We start from the raw sequence: 22,844 nt of genomic DNA, 5'->3' as shown, positions 1-22,844 counted from the left end.
CCGCCTAAAAAAGGCACTATAGGGGTGGCAAGAGCCTTGGTCAGTATCCGGGAGCCCAGGGGTGAAAGATGCAGGCCATCTTTGGCAAAGCATCGAGGTCTGTCAGTCATGTCATCCCAGGCAGCCAAGTACTGGATCCCCTTAGAATGACACCAGAAACTTAGCCAGTTGTTGAAATCAGTCATTTTCTGCTTGTACTGTGGTATCATTCTGGGTGATGGTAGGATGCTGCTCAGTGCTAGGGTCATACCCACCTGGCCTACATAATCTAAGAGCTCCTCCATGTCTCTCTTCATGTAGTCCAGGGAGCTACGTCTCAGGTCATTTACACCCACATGTACAATGACAGAGTCATATTTGTACCTGTTGTTGAGCGACCTGAGTGCATGCGTTGTGTCGGATCCTGGCACCTGACAGGCAGCTGACTGTTACTTTCTCCTTATTCAACCTAGTGAGTGGGACATCAGTGTGCCTCTCAATCGAGTCACCTATGACTAGTGTGTTGGGCCTGCTGTTTTGCCTTAGGGGCTTTGGTTGAGTATGAGTTAATTCTGACACATACTAAATGCAGGCTTGCAGACATGTCAGTGAAAATGTATTTTGCTTCATGTCTAGTATACAAAAGCCATACTGTTTATGCTGTGCATGCTTTTAAATAAGTAGGGGGTGTTACATCAGTTATTCGAGTGTAATCTTCTTTATTCATTTTATAATGCTGGCAGCCTTCCTGCTTACTGATGTTTATCAGATGAAGAAAATGTTCCAGGAAGCTTTGCAAATCTGTGATGTGGTATTCTTTTGTTTTCAGCGACCTTACAGCAGAAATTTGATTATGCCTTTGTCATTTACACTGTGGTACAGGATGGTGGGAGTGTCAAATGATTGCCAACACTGTGCCTTGAGGTAGTTTAGAGTTCAAAACAAATGGCAGATTTTTCCAAGGACAATTTTTTTTCTGCCTTCCTTTTATTTGTGTACATTTATTTATTAAATGCATTAAAGATCACAATACATGTATGCATACATAAGATGTATAGAACACATGCTGCCTTTAGTATTTACGTTGCTTGCAGTAATATAATTAACCAGGGTTTGAATAAGTTGCTTGTAAACCAACCAGTCCTATGCACTGTATATCTGGCTTCATTTTGAGTTAGCAGAACATGACAGAAAGACACATTACCTTTTTTTAACTTTCCTCACCCTCACTATTGTTCCAACTTGCTTTCAGATGCTAATTGTGAGCTGGCTGCAAAACCTTTGAGATTGTAACCACACAGTGAATAAATGTAGTTTCTCATACACTCTTGGAAGGGGCCCCGGAGGTTTTCCAGCAGTGATTTTAAGCTTTAGCTACTGTAGTGCTAACAGCAAGGCCCAGCTGGTGGTGAAACTTTACACATGGCACTTCAATTGAATCTAAATGGTAACAATAGCTCCATCATTTAAACACAGGACATAAAATTTCTTGATTTTGTGAAGATACTTAAAACTGAAAAAAAGTTTTCATCTGAAGAACTTTTCATTCATTAACTATCTTTAAAACTTACATTTGTTTTTTTTAGCAAGCAGTATAGGTGCATTTGAAAGAGAGAGAGAGATGGAGGTCAACTTCCATTTCTGTTTATAACAAATATGTTGACTTTTTTTTGACAGGCTTGGACAGTGTATATTTATGAAGTATGTTCTATTTAAGACTCACATATGGCATTTTCTGTGACTGCCTAGTGACAAAACAATATGCAGTACATATTTTTTCATAAAATATGCCATCCTTTATTTAAACACTATTAGAACTAGGTGAAACAGAGACCTTTGAGGTGTTGTGCTCCTGATGTGTTCTTTAGAGCTGGTCTTTTGCTGTGGGTATCCGTACTATGAAAATATCTTATTTGTCTCCTGGTTACCATAAAGCAGTGTTAATATTTCCATGGGGCCACTGCAGTGCACATACAGCATATGAAAGTACAGCCTTTATACAAATATAATAATCTACAAAGTGTAGCTGAATAGAAGAGAACTGGAAAACACTAACATAACAGCAAGTGTCATTAGTACATCAGAGCCTCTGAGGTGTTTGGGAGTTGTTAAAATATGTTTTGGAAAATCCTACAACTTTAAATATGCAGAGATCACATCTATAAGGGGGTATATAAATGGTAAGATAGCATGTTTTCCCAGGATATATTGTATGTAAGATGTAACATGACTGAGCACGACTTTTACTCTTGCAAGATAGCTGACCTCATAAAGTAATGTTTTATTTAATTAGTGGAATTTTGCCCTTGCGAATTGTACAGCAGACATAATGTAATGGGTCTCACTTTTGTTTTTTCCAGATGAATACTGTATCCCACCAGATGCTATAACACACCTGCCAGAAGTCCTGAATTCAAAAACAGTGCTAACTACAGCCAAAGCCGAGAGCTTGCACCAACCAAACGGGCACTTTCAGTACTGTGGGGTAAGGATCATGGAATTAACAGACAGTGACCGTCCCATCAGTTATAGCTCCACATCATCATCAACGTCTTCTCGAGACAGCCATTGTTCGTTTGGCAGTAGGATGACCCTCTCTTCTAATAACCACTTGGGCTTGTTTAACCAGGACAAAGAAGCTGGGGCCATAAAATTAGAGCTGACACCTGCCAGACATTTGGTGGACAATGAACATTGGAGAGGCAGCAGCTGTGACCGTCGAAACTCTGTACCAGCTTCAGAAAAACGATTAAGTACAATCAAAAGAGTGGAATGTAAAGGCCCTTGTAAAAACAGTGCCCTTTCCTCAGTAAAGGAACCAGGCAGTCCTAAACTGTCATATGTAGACAGAGTGGTGCAGGAAATCCTTCAGACTGAAAGAACATATGTACAGGATTTAAAAAGCATTGTACAGGTAAGAACACTGGAAGCATGTCCCTTTAAAAAATATATATAATCATCATCACTGCATTATATTCGTGTAGCAGTATGTTATGTCATCTGTCCACTTCCAGTTGTTTACCGTCACTAATGGTTTTATCTGGGTATTTGTCATCTAGAAGATTTATGTAGGAATCTCCCAACCATAAATACTGTTCTTGAAGAAGCATTCATGGAAGTGGGTATTCCTTCGGTATTCTTTTACCAGTGTTGTAAAGTCTTCCTACTGGGAATATTTGCTAGCAGATTTAAGGTTTACATTTCAGAATGTAACTTTGTGTGTGTTTTTATTTATCGAAGACCACTGCTGACTTGCAGTGTCTTGAAAGCATTTTGTATTATTTTCAGCACGAAACAGAAATGTATCCTTTATTGGCCTTGTGTTAGTAGACACAGTCACACACAGGTACAGCCAAAAAAGTTAGTTTGGTTACTGATTTTGAGGAATTGGAGGATTAAATTCTTGCCTTTGAAAGTGGGGATTAACAGCATAAGTGTATTATGTATTAGTCCTCATTAGATTTTGTGCATTTTTACCACTGATATAAACTTTCCTCATCTTTAAAATTCACATTGTATGTTATGGTACAAACTGCCTCCTGGCAAGCTTACAGTTCTTTGCATTTTGTGCTGCTCCTCGTTTTCTAGAAAAAAATTAAATATAACTACATTCACTTCACCTGTAGTTATCTTTTGCTTTGTTGAACATTGGCCTTTTGGCACCTTGCCAAGTTCTTTTACTACACAGATGTGCTCATTGACATATAGATAATTTTGGAGGGTGAGAACAGAATGTCAGGCACTGTTGTACTATGATTTTATTTCTTTCGCTTACCCCCCTTCCTATAAGGAGAAGTGTGCAAATGCATTGTGTCAAATACATATGCATGCCTGCCCACACAAACAGGCTCACAGTCTTGCTGTCTCTTGATGTTAAAGATTTAGTCCGCTTATCCATAAACTTTGCGAGACAGCAGCTGTGTGGTGTTAGCATGTCCCCCGCCCCATGCAGAGAGGAGTTCATTCCCCTGTACTGGCTGGCCTGGCACAAAGGCTGTTGGTCAGACTGAATTTGCCGGTAGCACAGCTACCCTGTATGTGTGCCATCAATTGGTATTCATCAGTAGCACACCATCTGCATAAATAGCTACCGCCTCAAAAGCAGGATGTCTTTCTAAGTTGTTTATAAGTTTCCAATATTAAATGTACTGTCAGAATTTCCTTTGATAGTAGCTATCCAAAAACAGTACCACCACTTCATATGTTGAATGCACATAGACTACATATGGTACATCTATTTACAGTGGTATATATGGTATTAAACTGACTGCATAAAAATAAATGTACATGTCTTGGTAGTCTGTTTGTTTTTGGAGAACCACGCAATTCGTTTCTATTCAGTTTTCTTCCAAATGTTTGTCAGCAATGTCTGTTCTAAGTCAAGAAAGCAAAATAATAGTCACAGCTGTTTTTCAAAGCTATTTTCTACCTTCATGCAGCCATTTAACATTCAAAAGACAGTAAAAATGGAATTCCTTATGATGGTGTAGTGCTGCCCTCTCTGCTTCTCCAGTTTTATTACCAAATGTTTGAATGCACCCTGTGCACTCATTACTTCACAACTTGTGGTGTATCTTGAGAAGTCTGATGTCAGTTTCAGTTCACAAAAAGTTTTTTTTTTTTTCCTCTTTTATTTCAAGTTGTAAATAAAAATGCCCCAAATTAATTTTATTTTTTTACTCTCTTAGCAGAAGATATATGTTGTCTACTGTTTGTCATCTTGTGGTAGAGTTGCAAATTAAACTTTTGGCCTGGACATTTTAGGTTTTAGGAGTATTTTTAGATGGACTGGTGATGCTGTATTTCCACAGCTTTACCTGTGAGGATGGTTACTGTTCACCTTTTCCCATAAGATGCATTGTAATGTAATATAATGTTCAGGTGCTAATTGCACTGCTAAATGCACCAGTAAGAGACCCTTATGGAGATAGTTTGTTCAGCGGATGTAGTTGGTCTAAACTAGCCTAGGGAATGATGAGCATAAAGAAGCTTCAGGTCCCTATAAATTATTCGAACATTTTAAAGTTCGAATGTCATATGGTCGACACCATATAATTGAACTTTAAAAAGTTCGAAGGTGAAAAGCAACGGCTCTGTATGGCACAGAATAGGAAAATTTCCCTTTTCTGCACTGAAGTGCGATCTCAGAGTTGGTATATTTATGTAGGGGGGTGTGGGGGGCTTGCTCAGAGTGTTGAGGTAAGTTTTTTTTTTTTTTACATTTTTTTATTATATTTTCAATGTTTCAAACTTCACTCATATGTTGTTGAACATATGAGGTTCAAAGTTTTGAAACTTCGAATATATAATATAGACACAGAAGCTTCAGACCCCTGGTTTTGTATCCCCCACTACACCATGTACATGGGAGACATTATTAAATGATGGGAGATGTCAAGGAATTGTCCATATAACCTAGTAAAAAGTGATGGTCTGGAGGATTTAGCTGAAGCAAGCCAAAAGCACAAAAATTACATTTACTCATGAGATAATTACATTTCTGTATTATATGCTTCATTTGTTAGACTAAGCTATAGCTGTAGGTGACTTTAAAATATAAAGAAATGTCTTTATCCTTTACTTATACAGAATGCAGAGTTTAAGGCGCTATGAAAGTGTTGCTTTGTTGTGTGATAAGCACATGCCAAAGTCACAAGGCTTAAAATCAAATGTCCTCCTCCTTTTCAGAATGTGGTGAAGACACCATCAATTAATGCATTCAGGGGTCTCAGTGATATTATACAATAGATATGTGTTGTGTTGTCCATTAATAAAATGCTTAGTAAGTTACATTTTGTTACAATTGAGAAATGGTGATACTTTTCCATATGCAAAGAATATTTGCTCATGACTCTTATAATTTTATTTAACAGCATTAATACTTTTGTGAGTTAAAGATTCCCTGGCCCTATGAATTAAAGATTCCCTGGCCGTAATAGATGTGCGTGTACATGTTCATTCAAAAATATAAATGTTGTGAGCATTGGGAACCGAATACGTTATTTCTTGGGAATCAGTATCCAAAACGTTTAATACTATAATTTGATAAAATAATAAAAATTTAATTATTAGTTAATGTTAACTTGTAGTCAAATATGGTGAAGTAGCTTGTTTTAATCACACTCAGTTTTTACTGTTTGCATTGCATTTCTGTCCAGAGATTTTAACTAACATGTTAATTGTTGCTACTCTTAAGCAGAGAATTTGAAGTGAGACTGAGAAAATGTCTGCTTTTTGTTTTGTTTTTAAGTTAACATTTTTGTATTTATGGAAATCATACACATGATAATGGAGCACTTTAAAGGGTTTACCATAAGTGAGCAGTGTGGAAATGCTGAGGGGCACATTACAAACATCATCACTTTCCTTAACCACAGCCATAGCTTAATTATGGCACACTGTGCTATTCCCTGTCTGCCACCCACATCAACGTTAAATTGAGGAGCAAAAACAAAGCTCTTCTGTCTCATACTCCCTACTCCTTTCTAAACTGTAGAAAATCACTTGATACATTTGTAGCAAGAAGCTTCTTACAACTTATACCAAATACAGAAGGCTAAAGCGCATAAGTCCAGACTGCAGATGTAATACAGGTATTAGTTTCTGAATACAGATAATCCTGCAAAGACCCATCAGCATCTGCCAGTTGTGCCCCCAACACTTTGAGCTTGAGGGGGTTACCAACTTCAACCCACCACAGCTATTTTACCCATTGTATTTCCAACTTTGTTCAAGTTGTGTTCGACATTTCTGTATTGTTCTTTGGTACCTCTAGCTATAGATGTCAACCTTTCATCTCCAAAATATGAAACACTAACTCTTAACAAATTCAAATTTTAAGCTCACTTCCTTCATACTTAAAAAAATGTTGATGTAATAAGCTTTTAATTTTGAGTATTATTTACCAGGTATACTTGTTAAAAAAAAGTGTGTGTATATGTGTGTGTTGTTTGTGTATATATATATATGTATATATGTATATATATATATATATATATATATATATATATATAGAGAGAGAGAGAGAGAGAGATATTTGTCAGACCCTTTCAAATGGAGAGCAGGAATGTTTAAGTTGCAAACCTAGGAATGTTAAATGTAAAAGGTGTGCTACTAGTGTACCAGGAGTGGGGTGGTGGGAACACCTGCCTGGACACAAAAGGGGTACGATCGAGAATTGCATGTTCTTTATTTTTTTTAGTGTGCCACCTTTTTTTTCCCTTCACTGAAGTGCTTGGGGGGGGGCAGATTGGGGGTGCTATACCAGGAACCAGCACCGGGTACTAGATGAGCCCTCTATGGTTCTGTGACTAGCTTTACTAAACAAAATGGCTGGAGAATGGTTCATACATGCATCCAGAAAAAGGAGGTTATTACCTCTCTATACTCCTCCACCATTAGACCAATAATTAAGTATAACTCCCCATTTGGTATGTACCTATCCAAACATCTGCACCAACTGGAAAGGCCACAGAAATATATCACAAAGAGAATCCATGGCCTCCAAGACTTGTCCTATGTGGACAGGCTCAAGTCACTATCACTCTACTCTGTATCGTACAGATTGCTCAAAGGTAATAGGTGTCTCGCCAACAAGGCAATCTCGGACCCTGCCATCCTACTAGAGATGCTGCATATCCGTAAGGCTAACTCCTCATGCATTATCCGCTCAAAAGGCCTGAATCTAATATGTGACAGCAACAAAACCTGCTGGAGAGACAGGTTTATCTCCCAGAGGCTGCCCCGTCTCTGGAATAGACTTCCCATACACGTCAAACAGAGTACACCACTGACCCTCTTCAAGTGCAACCTTGATGAGTGGATGGGAAACCACAAATTTGTCCCATGAGTTCCACGTGTCCCTCATTGACAGGGGTGAGAAGTGCTTATTGAGGTTTCTTTTGGGGATAAACTCTTGGCTAGGCTTGTAAGGGCCCCAGAGCCATTAGCCTAGTAACCTCCTGTGATACTTTCTCACAGGAACTAAAGCAAATCATTCATATTGAAGGGTTTGTAGGAATTGTTATTTAAACGTTGCTGAGAAAGACAGTGAGTGGCTGCATTTGTAGTATGAATAGTGGTGTAACTAAGCAGGTTTGATTGTGTGCTTTTCATTTATAAACAATTGTGTTTGGCTGAACAGATTATTACGGATGTGCTATAATGTTTTTTTTTCCTGTTTGTAGGCAGTAAACCTAGATATAGGTTCATTATGCATTCTCAGCCTTGATTACTGTCATGTAGAATGAATGTACTGCCAGAATAAAATTCATTTTGGGAAATCTGTAATGTATTTTGGCGACTTAGTGACTCTAACTCATGGAGAAATGGACTCTTACCACTGTCTGTGCTCTTCCACTCCGGGATAACCCCTCTCTCTCTGTTTTATGCTAGGCTCTTTTCTTACTTCACTCAAATCCAAGTGCCTCTGAACTTTACAGCAACTAATTTTCCTTCTTTTCAGCAGATATCTTCTTGATACACGAGCAGGACGTTTTACCTTCCGCAGAATCTTAAACCACTGTTAAATTACCTTTCCAGTTACTCATGATTTCTTGGCCAGAAGTTAATGTATTATCACGTCTTTCTCTAATACTGCATCATACTATAATTTGTAAATTTTCAATGCAGGTTGTGCCACTGCCTCAATTAATTGCTTGTGTATTTTCAGATTCATAATTTGGGTGCAATGACTATTGCATTTTGAAAGTGCCTTTTAGTCATTAAGTAGCTTAATTATTTCATCTTAGCTTTAACTCTTCATCATAAATGCAGTGTTAATATTTTTTGATATTTGTTTCCTGGAGCATGTTTCATGTATATCACACATGCACATGCAAACACACACCCACACACACACACATATATATATATATATATATATATATATATATATATATATATATATATATGTACTCACATAGATGGAGAGGCACACAGTATATAATGATATCTCTCTCTCTCTCTGTATATATATATATATATATATATATATATATATATATATATATATACACACACACACACACACACACACACAAATACATACATACATATGCACACATATATTATAAGAAACTATCAAATGAGGTAAACACTGCGACTGCATAAAACAATAAAAACCTCGATCAGAAGAAATCAGACTGCAGACTAAACATTAAGCATTTTTGTTTGTTTAATATAAGCTCCCGGGGCTCAATGTTTAATATAAGCTCCCGGGGCTGAATGGAACTTTAAATATAAAATGTTTATTAACATGGTTAAGATAATTGATGACACCCACCTAGTGGGCAGGGTTCTATTTATATATTTTTTTGAATTTATGACTGTTATGGTAGTTGCACAAAGTTCAGATGTTTACACTGTTCAGACTGTACATTTAAATGAAATTCCTAATGAAGTTCGTGTTTAAAAATAGTAAATAAACAAAAGCACTTATTGTTTAGTCTACAGTCTGATTTTTTTATGATTGAGTTTTTTTTTGTTATATACACAGAGACCCACGTGTGTGTGTGTGTGTGTGTATCTGTGCGTTTGAGATAAATGCTTTTATATGAGCTCCTTCACAGTAGTGCAGCGGTTAGCATTGCTGCCTCACGGTAAGAGGGTCACTGGTTCGATCCTTGGCTGGGGTGCCATCAATGCGGAGTCTGCATGTCCTCCCTATGGTCATGTGGGTTTTCTCCGGGTACTCCAGTTTCCTCCCACATCGCAAAGACATGCTGTAGGTGGATTGGACACTCTAATTTGGCCCTAGATGTGAGTGCGTGCATGTGTGTGTGCCTTCTGTGGAAGGTTGGGCGCCTGGCTGGCAATGCGGCACCGTAAAACTCCACTGCCATTCATGAGCAGATAGGTGATCTGCTGTGGCGACCCCTAAATGGGAAAAGCTGAAAGAAGAAGAAGAAGATGAGCTTCTTCATGGATAACAGTAATCCAGCTCTTGGACAGTAAGTCTACCTGATAAAATTTAGTATAGGGCCTTCTTTGGTGAATATTTTCTTTGACACAGACAAAGAAAGTACTTCAGCATAAAAATATCTGTAAAACAACTTGTGCCCCACCACAAATATTCACTTTTTGCTTTCCTGTGGCCAAAAGAGGTAAAAAACATCATAATCTGTGACACAGGAATGTCCATGATTTAAAAATAAATATAACAGGGTAATTTTATCTAAATGTTATTTGGAGAAACATAAAGGAATATTTTATATTATGGTTAATGTAGTAAAATATATAAATAGGTTATTAGGAATTGTACATAATACTATGCACACACATGCACTAGTGAATGTATGAATGCAGTTTATACTAAAAACATTTTATATACGTGTAAATGCCCACAATAATTTTGCAAATAAAGAATTACAAAAAATGTCACCTTATTTTAAACAAAAACGTGAACTTTTTGTTTGAACAAACTAAGGCAGCTAGCTACTTTAACCTGTATTCCCTGTACATTCCCTAAAACAGAAGACTGTATTAAAGCTCTGACCAAGATACTATTAATAGAGTAGTGAGGGGATCCCTTCCCCGTCTCTGAAGCGTGCCCCTTCTGCAGTACAACCCAGTATTCTCTTGCCCTTGGCTGCCTCTTCAGCCTTTTCGAGACTTAATATGGCATTTACCTGCATGCCATCTAATGTCATAGTGCGTGTCAGTGTTGTGAATCCAATGTGATTAGTCTCCTAAATAATTTTTTTGACAGCTACTTTCTGTAGGGTGTTTTGTACCACCCCCCCCCCGCCCCTCATGTTTTTGGACTTTTCATGTGCGGACAATTCCTACAAGTTACAACTGCTTGGAAGAGGGCAGTGATTATGCTTAATCTTTTTCAGTGCACTGGGTTAGGCACAGTCTTGAGAAATGACTGTGTTTCCCACTCCTATGCCTTTTCCTCTTTGGTTGTATGGAGTTTCCTAGTTTCCCCTCCCCTTCTGAATTAGTGGTTACAAATGGTGTCCCTGGTGCTACACCACTTTTTACCTTTTCCCCGTTTGTTAGCTTGTTTCATTTCTTTGCATGCCCTAACAAACTGTTATTTTTTATCCATTTACTCATTTCTTCAGCCAAACTATTTATACTAATCCCCAGCTCATGATTTAGTACCTGATTTGACAACTGAATCAGGTTACATTGTTATGACTGTTGATTTCATCCTGAATCTGTGCTGGCATTTGTTTTGGAATTTGTTAGAAGCTGATCAGATCTTTTTCTCACAATCTTTCTGGATTTTTCTACTTGCCAAAGTTGGGTTAAGCAGTCTGTACGTACCAATACCAAACAGATCACCTGGGGAGGTGGCTTTCAACACCATGGTCATAAGCTTTAATAACTTGGGGAGAAGAGCCACCCTGCCAAGTTGCGTTGTGCTTTACCTTCCTATAACTCCTCCAAACTTAGTGTTATATATGGCAATACTAACATCTTGTACCTGCACATAAATGTATGCTATAAGTAGATACCTTCTATATAATATATACATATGTATTTAGTAGTCTTCAAAGGCATTCATGGTTGTACTGGAAACTTGTACAATAAATGTTCTATCTTAATTACATAAGTCATCTAATGCTATAAATTAAGCAGTTGTAAGGCTAGTGTACACATTTCCAAGAAACATCAAGGATGTGTCTGTGTAGATGCCATTGGTCTTATTTTTGTCATGTTTACCTTGTGTATAATTGCTTGCCTTTATCCTATGCATATACCCTTGTCTCCACAGATTTTACTAATTATTTTATAAATAACACATTTCAGAACAGCACACCCACTCCCTAAGAATACTTCCTGTGTAAATAACATTAAGTCCATAACTCAAAATCACTTACAGACAGTATGTTGTTAGAGAGTGACTGGATGTGTCTGAGTGTGTTTAGATATGTATTAATGTGCCATTTTGGAGACATCATTGTAGGTTTAGAATAGTAATATATAACCTGAACATTGGTAGATGGATAGGCATGTGTAATATATAGAAATACTATGCAGGCCTGTCTTTACCATCACATTCCCATTTGTCCTAACATTTGATATTTATAGATATGGGCACCTCGACTTTACCTTTATTCGCTTTACACTTTGATGTATTGGGCATTAAAATGGTAAAAGATTTACTAAGCAAGTTAGGAACGAAGCCTTGGAGGTCTTAAAAGTAAACAAGATTTGTTAAAGTTTCATGTTTTTTGCAGTTTTTTGTTACAAGTATTTTATCCATGATGCACAACACTGTCCTGTAGATTGAAGTGGTTATATACTGGTGTGGTAGCGGATTAGTGAATGTGTTAGGCAGTGCTTTTTTAGTGATTGCTGTGAAAAGGAAATTAATGTGCTTATCTTCACATCATTTGAACATACAAGTGATATGGCTCAAATTGCACCCCATCATTTTACAGAGGTTGCGTCTAATGTCTGACAGTAAAGCAGTGAAGCATGAATATTATAAATCCAGTCCCTCCATTGAAGGTCTAGATGTTTCCACTCCAGCAGTTGCATCCTAAGTCTTTTGACAAAGCCGAGATACAGTGGGTATAAAAAGTGTACACACCTCTATTAAAATGCCAGGTTTTTGTGATATAAAAAAATGAGACCACAATAAATCATTTTAAAACTTTTCCCACCTTTAATGTGCCCTATAACCTGTACAATTCAATTGAAAAACAAACAAATTTTTTAGGGGGAAAAATATAAAAAAATCAAAAAATGTACAGTAAGCTGGTTGCATAAGTGTACACACCCTTAAACTAATTCTTTGTTGAAATACCTTTTGATTTAATTACAGCATTCAGTCTTCTTGGGCACACACACCCGTCATCAATTAAAGAGACTCTGATTAACCCCAAATAAAGTTCAGCTGTCCTAGTAGGATTTTCCTGACATTTACTCAGTTGCCTGCTACAGCAAAAGCCATGGTCCGCAGAGAGCTTATAAAGCATCAAAGGGATCTCATTGTTGAAAGGTATCAGTCGGGAAGGGTACAAAAAAATTTCCACAGCATTGGATATATCATGGAACACAGTGAAGACAGTCATCAAAAAGTGGAGAAAATATGGGACAACAGTAACGTTGAATAGAACTGGACGTCCCTCCAAAATTGATGAAAAGACAAGACAAAAACTGGTCAGGGAGGCTGCAAGAAACCTACAGCAACACTGAAGGAGCTGCAAGAACTTCTGGCAAGTACTGGTTGTGTACTGCATGTGACAACAATCTCTCATATTCTCCATCCAGGCCCAGATAAAATTTGCAAAACAATACATCAAGTCTCCCAAAATCATGTGGGAAAATGTGTTCTGGTCTGATGAGACCAAGGTTGAACTTTTTGGCCACAATTCCAAAAGGTACGTTTGACACAAAAACAACACTTCGCATCACTGAAAGAACACCATCCTCATGGTGAAGCATGATGGTGGCAGTATCATTCTTTGGGGCTGCTTTTCATCAGTTGGAACTGGGGCTTTAATCAAGGTGGATGGAATTATGAACAGTTCCAAATACCAGTCACTTTTTGGCCAAAATCTTCAGGCGTCTGCTAGAAAGATGAAGATGAAGAGGAATTTCACCTTTCAACATGATAATGACCCCAAGCATATATCCAAATCAACAAAAGAATGGCTTCACCCGAAGAAAATTAAAGTTTTAGAATGGCCCAGCCAGAGCCCAGACCTAAATCCAATAGAAAATCTGTGTGGTGACCTGAAGAGGGCTGTGCACAAGAGATGCCCTCACAATCTGACAGATTTGGAGCACTTTTGCAAGGGACAGTGGGCAAATTTTGTCAAGTCAAGATGTGCCATGCTGATAGACTCCTACCTAAGAAGACTAAATGCTGTAATTAAATCAAAAGGTGCTTCAGCAAAGAATTAGTGTAAGGGTGTGCACACTTATGCAACCAGCGTATTGTACATTTTTTTATTTTTTTATATATTTCCCCTAACAGATTTATTTTTCAATTGAATTGTACAGGTTATAGGTCACATTAAAGGTGGGAAAAGTTTTTAAATGATTTATTGTGGTCTCATTTTTTATATCACAAAAACCTGGCATTTTAACAGGTGGTGTACACTTTTTATATTCACTGTATATCTTCACAGTTCAAACAGATGGTTGTATCTCTAGAGCCATAAATAATGCTAAAGATGTATTAATAACAAACTGTTCGGCACGAATATCTCTTTACAGTGGTAGCAATCATTCGATTCTGTGTCTTAATCTGTCTTATGTAGGTCACTATAAGCACAGTAACATTTTTCAATGTTTTATAAACAACTTATAATACCTCAGTAACAGTTCAAGGTGCATACATATTGTCAACAGCATTTTGTTCATCATCTGAAATTTTCTTCTCTCAGCTGTGAGCTTTTATATAGGGCTAAGCAGTTCTGTCTGTGTTCTTTAGTTCTTGAGGTATTCAGAGGAATATGAAAATGATGTTATAAATAATCATTGTGTGAACAGCATGTTGTATCTGTTTAGTTGTCTAAGCAGCGGTCAAGTATCAGTGCAGCTGGGTCGCTGACCATATAAGCTGTAATGTGACATCTTTCAATAGGTTATACATAACACATTTTTGGAATTATTGCTGTAAATATGAATAGGCAATATGAAATGTCTGGAGGCATCCTAAGATGATCCTAGGGAAACACCTGAAGGCACTATTACGTTTCAATGAGCCAGCACACCTCTTTAACAGTTGCAGATGCAGGGGCTGGCACAGAGGTTTGCATCTCCTTTTTATAAAAGTTGAAGCCTGCTGCTGAAAATGCTAGGGTTACCCCCAAACACTTTATCAAGCCAGATGCATCCCCACTTATTTATAAATATCTAGGTCCCCTACCACTTAGGATGTGTACTGCATATATTTCACAAATGATAATAGGTTTTATAACTTCATGGTGAAAACAAAAGTTTTATATACATGCAAGTGTTGAAGGCTGTTGCGAAGCTTAACTGCAACATGCCTTGATATTTACATTATGTTAATTACCCCTTCTAAAAAGATTATTTTCTCATACTCGGGGCATGAATTTGTGGTCTGCCATGCAGTTATTGTCTGGTTTTGAAGAAGAATGAAGTTGCCAGTATGTCTGCTGTGTAGCAGGAGTTTATTCCAAATGCTGAACATGCTTGTCTGTCACACCAGCAGATGGTGTTGACCTTTCATTGAAGGCTGGATGTTAATCGTGCATACAGCTGCAGTAATCACATATGGGTTCTCTGCCGTCAGGCGGGTCCTCGGTCGGCTGAATTCCAAAGTCTAGGTCCGGCGTCGGTTGTTGTCGCTTTCTTTCCTGACGTCAGTGCGACAGGGGTATATAAGACACAGCCGACGCCATCTTATTCAGTCTTTTTTGCCGCGCGGTGCCCGAAGCAGAAGCAGTTCGCAAGTGCCGGTCGGCCAGCTCCTGAATTTACGAAAAATTGGAAACCGAAGTCTTCTTTAAAGCTAAGTACCCCGTTGGGGAAATTTTTCTTGCCTCAGACCGATGTCAGACAAAGTTAACAATTGTATTTCTTGTGGGAAGCAAATACCGCATAAGGATTTCCATTCCCTCTGCATACCTTGTTTAGGCCCAGACCACGACGTCTCGGGCTGTCGCTTTTGCGCGACTTTCAATAAACGCACTATTAAGTGTCGGGCGAAGTTCGCCCAACATTATTTTGGTAAAGCCTTTGATTATAAAATGTCATCGGAGACTCCGACTACCGTTTTGTCCAAAAAACGCAAGGACAAGGACTGACACGCGAGGCCCGCGGTCTCCACCGACACCACGCCAAAACCGGCTGCACGTGGTCCGGTTCTCAGTGAGACGCCTATGCAGTCCCTGACTACCGACGACACTTTCTTGGCAGTGTCTTCTGTAACCGAGACCGCAGGTACCTTGGCCCTTACTCAGACTACAAACACCGAAGCCACTGTGAGTGTTGAGCCTCCTAATGTGGACAGGTCCACTTCCACCCAGGGTGTCTTTAGGCTCTCATCTTCCTTTTCCATTGAGGCCTTTACTAAGTCCAAATCAGCCATGCATCCCAAGAGGCCTGTTGCTCAGGGCCCATCCCCAGGCCCCATGCCTAAAAAGCAGATGCTTAAAATGGCTGAGGATTTAATTACTCTTATCAGGGGTTCCCAACCCCCTCCAGACAAGAGACCCAGAGTGGAGGAAGATTCTCCCTCTTCTGAACAGGGCTCCATTTTCTCAGAACATTCTGATGTAGAGGAACACTCATACTCTCCTTATGAAGATTCCGATGCAGAACAGTCCATTCCTTCTGTATCTCCCCCAGAGGATTTTTCTTTTGGGGAAACCTTGCACACCTTGAGGGAACACTTCCATTGGGAAGGCCAAGACTTTTCTGATTCCAAGAAAAGGCTTAGGGAATTTCTTTTGTTACCTCAACACAGACCTCTGGCTATACCTCCTGTCTTGGACATACTTGATGATGTTTAGGCTTGTCTTAATCCGGATTCCCTGCCTCCTGCCCCAGTCAAACCTGATATGTACTACAGAGTTCCCAACTCTCACCAATTTCTTTTCAAAAGCCATAATGCTGACCCTGAAACCATTTCTCAAGGCCCCAAGGGAATGAAGGCCTCTACAGCCAAGAATCCACTACCTTCCGAAAGAGAATCTAGATCCTTAGAAAGGTGGGGAAAAAAGGTATACACCTCGGCCACCCTAGCCATGAGGGCCTTAAATTGTCAGTTCCATATGCTTAAGTATCAGCAGTTTCTGTTATCACAATTAAGAAATAAAATGTCTCAACCTGAACAACCAGATTTGAAGGAATTGCAGGATATGATGCATAGTGCAGAACAAGTGGGTAAACACACCTTACAATGTGGCTATGATGCCTTAGAGGCCTCAAGTAGAGCTGCTGTTACAGGATCAGTCATTCGTAGACATGCCTGGCTTAGGGAACAAAGCTTGCCTGATCATGTTAAAGCTAAACTACTAGATGCTCCTTTACAAAAGTATGTACTGTTTGGTACTAATGCTGAGGAGATACTACGGCAAATGGAAGAAAAAGCTAAATCTATGCAAACTGTCAAGGCTTTTCTACAGGTACAACCACCTCGTTTTAGCAGAAATTGGCCTTCTAAAAACTGGTCCTTTCCAGCCACGGACAAGCCCCAAAGAAGTAGATACAGGTGCTCAAGGGGCAGAGGACAATCTCAAGGATCATATAGAGGCAGACAATGGCAAACTCCAGCACCAAGAGGTGGCGAAGACAGTGCACAACAATACAGAAAACAAACCCAATGACTTCCTCCTTTTCATGCCAAGCAAGTCTCAGCTGGCAGCTCCCTTGGGAGGAAAGCTGGCATTATTTATAAGAAATTGGCATATTATCACAACAGACAAATGGATCCTGGACATTATAAACAGAGGCTACAGATTTCATTTTCACACTCTTCCAAAAATGAGAGGCATGCCAAACCTGCCACACAATCAAAGGGCAGAGGCACAAATACAAATTTAAAAACTCATGGACATGAAAGCTATTCAAGAGGTACCTACTCACGAACAAGGTCAAGGTTTTTATTCCAGACTATTTCTGGTACCAGGGAAAGGAACCGACTGGGGACCCATTTTAGACTTATCCATCCTAAATACATTTCTACTCGTACCAAAATTCAAGATGCTCACATTACAGCAGCTTCTTCCCATGCTGGGCAAGGGGTTTTGGCTGGTAACATTGGACCTCAAGGAGGCATACCTGCATGTCCCAATCAGACAAAGCTGCAGAAGATACCTCAGATTTCTTGCAGGTTCAATCCACTATCAATTCTCTGCATTGCCCTTTGGCTTATCTACTGCGCCCAGAGTATTCACGAAATGCCTGGCATCAGTAATTGCCTACTGCAGACTTCAAGGGATACAAATTTACCCTTATTTGGACGACTGCCTGATCCAAGCGGACAGCAAGCACATACTTCTGGAACATCTGCCTTATGCAACACGGTTACTGAATTCTCTGGGATACACAATCAACGAAGAGAAATCCAGGCTAACACCATCTCAGAAAATAACTTTCCTGGGTGCCAACTTGGACACAAACACCCAGATGGCCTACCTTACGCCAGAAAAACAAGGGCAACTAACTCAATACTTCAAAATACTAGCAAATTGTACCAGGCTTACTGCAAGGAAAATCCTGCAGGCTCTGGGCTTCATGGCATCTGGCATTCTTTTAATCCCATGTGCAAAGTTGCATATGAGAAAACTTCAATGGTACCTAAAAAAACTATGGTCTCAACACAGCCACAACTTGGAAACAATAATACCAATAATTCCATGTTTGCAAAAGGAATTTCTATGGTGGGCCCAAGCATGTCAAGCAAACACAGGTCTCCCATTCTGCAAGCCTCAAACAAATCAAGTCATCACAACAGACGCCTCAGATTATGCCTGGGGGGCACACATGACAGGCAGGTGCATTCAGGGCAAATGGTCCCAAAAGGAAAAGCACCTTCACATCAATCAAAAAGAAATGCTAGCAGTGATAAATGCAATTACAGCATTCAAGGACCTCCTGCATCCAGGACAATTATTGATAAGAACAGACAACACCACAGTAATGTGGTACATAAACAAACAAGGAGAAACACATTCATACCCCCTGTGCAGACTAGCCATGACACTTTGGAACTTGGCTCTGGAATGGCAAATCGAACTTCAAGCACAGTACTTGCCAGGTTTGGAAAACACGCTGGCAGACAATCTAAGCAGAAATATGACAGATCCGCACGAATGGAAGTTGCATCCTCAGGTGTTTACAAAGATAATCCAAGCGTGGGGGAGGCCAGACATAGATCTCTTCGCATCCCACAGGAATCACCAATTGGAAAAGTTTTGTTCAAGGACCTTTCATCCAAAGGCCTGGAGAGTGGATGCCCTTTCATTCAGTTGGACAGCATGGGCAGTGCACGCTTTCCCACCTCTGCCTCTTCTGCCCAAGGTGCTCTTGAAAGCAAGAGCAGACAGACCGAAGATGATACTGATTGCTCCAGACTGGCCAAGACAGCACTGGTACCCACTCCTGAGGAGCCTAACACATACTCCTCCCTGGCCTCTACCTCTAATGCCTCTTCTGCTGACTCAGCACAGCTACAAAACTCTTCACAGTCAGCTGAAAACACTCAATCTCGCTGCATGGAAAATTCCTTAACACCACAACAGACCCTACTCCCCAAAGAGGTGCAGGATGTCATTCTGGAGGCCAGAAGGCCATCTACTAGAAAGGCTTACTCCGCAAAATGGAAGCGGTTTTGCTCTTGGAATGAGAAAAAAGGCCAGGACCCTAGAAAACTGAATTTGCCTTAGGTATTACAGTATCTAGCTGAGTTGCTGAACAGTGGACTTTCATTTTCCTCCATAAAAATCCATGCCTCAGCCATTTCTGCAGAATTCAACACGGATCCACCGTTATTCTCTCACCCACTTGTAAGACAGTTCCTCAGAGGGGCTAAGAATATAAGACCACCAAGGAAACAACCAGTGCCAGCCTGGGATCTTAATTACATTCTGGAAAAATTAACATTGCCTCCCTTTGAACCAGCTGCCTCAACAGATTTGCAATATTTGTCCTGGAAAACAGCTTTCCTTCTGGCCATTACCTCAGCTCGTAGGGTTTTGGAACTACAAGCCCTCATGGCTGTGCAGCCCTTTCTCATCTTCCATCAGGACAGGGTTTCCCTCCAAACCAACCCGTCTTTTATGCCTAAAGTGGTATCCAGGGTAGCTTTAAATCAAGCCATACACTTACCTACCTTTTACCCCAATCCTCAAAACAAAGGGGAAAGGCTGCTACATTCCTTAGACATCCATAGACAGCTACGTTATTATTTGGACAGAACAAAACCTTTCAGGAAATCAGAACAACTTTTTGTGTCCTATGCTGTAGGAGCTCAATTTCAAAATGGATATGCCACTGCATACGATTTTGTTACTCCTATCATGGGAAATCTGTCCCTACAGGCATCAGATCCCACTCCACCAGGGCCACAGCTACCTCTACAGCCTTCCTCAGAGGAGTTCCTACCAAAGATATTTTGGAGGCAGCCACTTGGAGTTCTGTGCATACCTTCACAAAACACTAGCACCTGCCTTTATATTCCAAAACTAGAGCAGGCTTTGCCACTGCTGTGTTGCAGGGCATTCTGGCTCATCCCAGTTCCACCTAGTGCCTACCACCCTGTGCGTAGCTTTGGGATTCCACCCATATGTGATTACTGCAGCTGTATGCACGATGAACATAGTACAGTTTTGTACCTACCATAAATGTAGATGTTCGAGTGCTAATACAGCTGCAGTACAGGTTTCCCTCTTGGTAAAGGACTAGTGGCTAACACCTCCTCATACAACCTAATTTGGGTTATCCTCCTATGGTGTAATTGCTTGCAACTACTGTTTTTTGATTACATTGCATTGCTTGAATATATTTATATATATATATATAATTTATGTATTGCCTTCCTTCTGGGGGCACCTAACATCTGGGGCAAGAAAGACTGAATAAGATGGCGTCGGCTGTGTCTTATATACCCCTGTCGCACTGACGTCAGGAAAGAAAGCGACAACAACCGACGCTGGACCTAGACTTTGGAATTCGGCTGACCGAGGACCCGCCTGACGGCAGAGAACCCATATGTGATTACTGCAGCTGTATCAGCACTCGAACATCTACATTTATGGTAGGTACAAAACTGTACTTTATTTGACATGAATGTTAGACCATTGGTTGTGCAAAGGTGGAGGAATTCAGGACCAGCCCAGTGGCACAGAGGGATAAAGTCCTGCCTTAGACCCAGGGTACCCAAGTTAGATAAGCAGCCCGGACATCTAATGTTGCAAGCAGGAATGATGGGTATGCTTGTCTTGGAGAGAGGACGGATGTGCATGATTATCTGTAGCAGACCTCTGGTGGAGGCCAGAGCACAGAAAGATAACATAAGACTTTGGGGGAATGGACGGATTAGAACAGATGTGTCCATCCTATAAGGTCCATGGCAGCGAAGAATGCTTGAAGTACTACTCTTCATTACCCATCCCACCTGGTGCTCATGTTTGCATGTAGGCGTTGGTTGTAGGGCTATCAAAAAGAGCCAGCCTGACTGCTATATGATGATCATAGCTCCTTTTTCCCTCTCTTGGGCATAGGGGATTATATATCTTGTGATTTGAGACCCTTTCTGTCTGGATGGAATGGACCCACCCAGTGAAGGGATATGTCAGTCTACCCCCCACCCAAGGCAAAATAACACCAAAAGAATGGAACTATGGAGAATACAGGAGGACCTGAAGTGTGTGATAAGTTGGAACAAAGGGTGGGGACTTTTAGTGCTTAAAAGGTTAAACATAGATCACCCCTTTGGAATCCATTCAAGACAGAAGAGAAGGATAGGCTTTGACTTTCAGGATAGCTTGTGTTGTATAGTGCGGAATCTTCTTTGTCATGATCCTTTGATGTCTTTCATGTTGGTTGAAGTGATTTATAAGGCACATTTCAAATGTTGTACTGTATTCAAGGATAAAGATAATACATGAAGACTTTAGTGGTACCAAGACTGCATGGGGCTCAAAGATCAGCCAAGCAAGGTTGAAGGATTTCCTTAACACCTCGATCAAGACACGGTGATTGAAAGAAAAATTGTTTTTAACATAAGCTTCCATGTCCTGAATAATTGCATCTGTTTTGACAAGGGTTCCAGCCAGTGTGGTAAAACAAGTGTTTATAGCCTTTCTCAAAGGTGCATACTACATTTTTGCTATTCAAAATGAGTGCATGATTGACATAATAGGTTTGAGTATGACCCAAGACCTGTAAGGTCCTGGAAAAATTTGACAGTGGCTATTTTGTAGTCATCATCAGACTTTACAATACCTTAATATCTGCTTCCACTTCTAAAAAGATGCCCAAGAGCAAGGACACTGACACAGATCCCTCTAGGTCATGCCTCTCAGCTGTACAGATTTTCACAGAATGTTCAGATTTTTACCTCATTTGTTTTTAATCTGGCAAATCATTGAGGATTGAAATCATAAAATAATGACCTATATTTGGGTTTCAGTCTTCTTGTCCTTCAAAACATGTATGCTAATGCAAAACCTGTTGTTCTAGCAATTTTCTAACTTTATAAGGGCAATATTTAAAAACTGTCCCTGATTTTGGGCCTTTGTCCACCCAATTTTTTTGCCTCTTGTCCAGATTTATTGCACTTGGAGGTTTTGAGATATGCTCTGGATCTCACTTGGTGACAGATCTCCAGCTAGAGGAAGTACCCCCAGTGTTAATCATATGAGTTCCATTGAAGAACCACCTGGCTATCCAGGAGACCAGACAGAAGTTTATATTGAGTATTCATCTATGATACAAACCTGCGTAATGGTGTCAAGGTACGCACAATGTCACCAAGGAGATGTGCTTAATCAGAAATAAAGGGCATTTACAGCATCTACATTTCTACACTCAGAGCTTGACATTTGTAAGAAGGTATAAAGAATGTAAATAGTGAAGCTCTTTGCTCATGTTCTCTGCTGACTAAAGTGTACCATCTTGGGACTGGTCTATAGGTATGCCCTTCTTTCATTGCTGTACTATGTTCCGCTTGTATGTACATAATCATAAAGTTAAATTGTAATGCATTATTAAATATAATGGTATACACTTACTCTGTAGGGAGGTCTAGTATTAAAATGCCCTGTGGATTAGACACAACAAGGGTGAATAATAAGATATGCTTTGATTTTCTACCATACTGGACATCCACAGTGCATGTTGTCCTATACTGGACATCCACAGTGCATGTTGTACCGTACTGGACATCCACAATGGGTTTGGTAAAAGCCAATTCTTTACCCATT

At 39.8% G+C, this 22,844-nt stretch overlaps 1 protein-coding gene across 4 annotated transcripts in view; it reads left to right on the top strand.

The window, feature by feature from the left end:
- The window catches only part of PLEKHG1 (pleckstrin homology and RhoGEF domain containing G1), a 2,146,741-nt gene that overhangs the window by 1,754,746 nt on the left and 369,151 nt on the right, over nt 1–22,844 (top strand). For all 4 annotated transcript variants that reach the window (XM_044090606.1, XM_044090581.1, XM_044090674.1 and 1 more), the window contains one exon: nt 2,340–2,893. In XM_044090606.1, the coding sequence (XP_043946541.1) occupies nt 2,340–2,893 (554 nt within the window). The remainder of the gene's footprint in view (nt 1–2,339; nt 2,894–22,844) is intronic.

The sequence above is a fragment of the Protopterus annectens genome, chromosome 1.part0, assembly GCF_019279795.1.
Source record: "Protopterus annectens isolate FY-2018-M chromosome 1.part0, PAN1.0, whole genome shotgun sequence".
NCBI lineage: Eukaryota > Metazoa > Chordata > Ceratodontiformes > Protopteridae > Protopterus > Protopterus annectens.
This window is presented reverse-complemented; position numbering and strand designations above follow the sequence as displayed.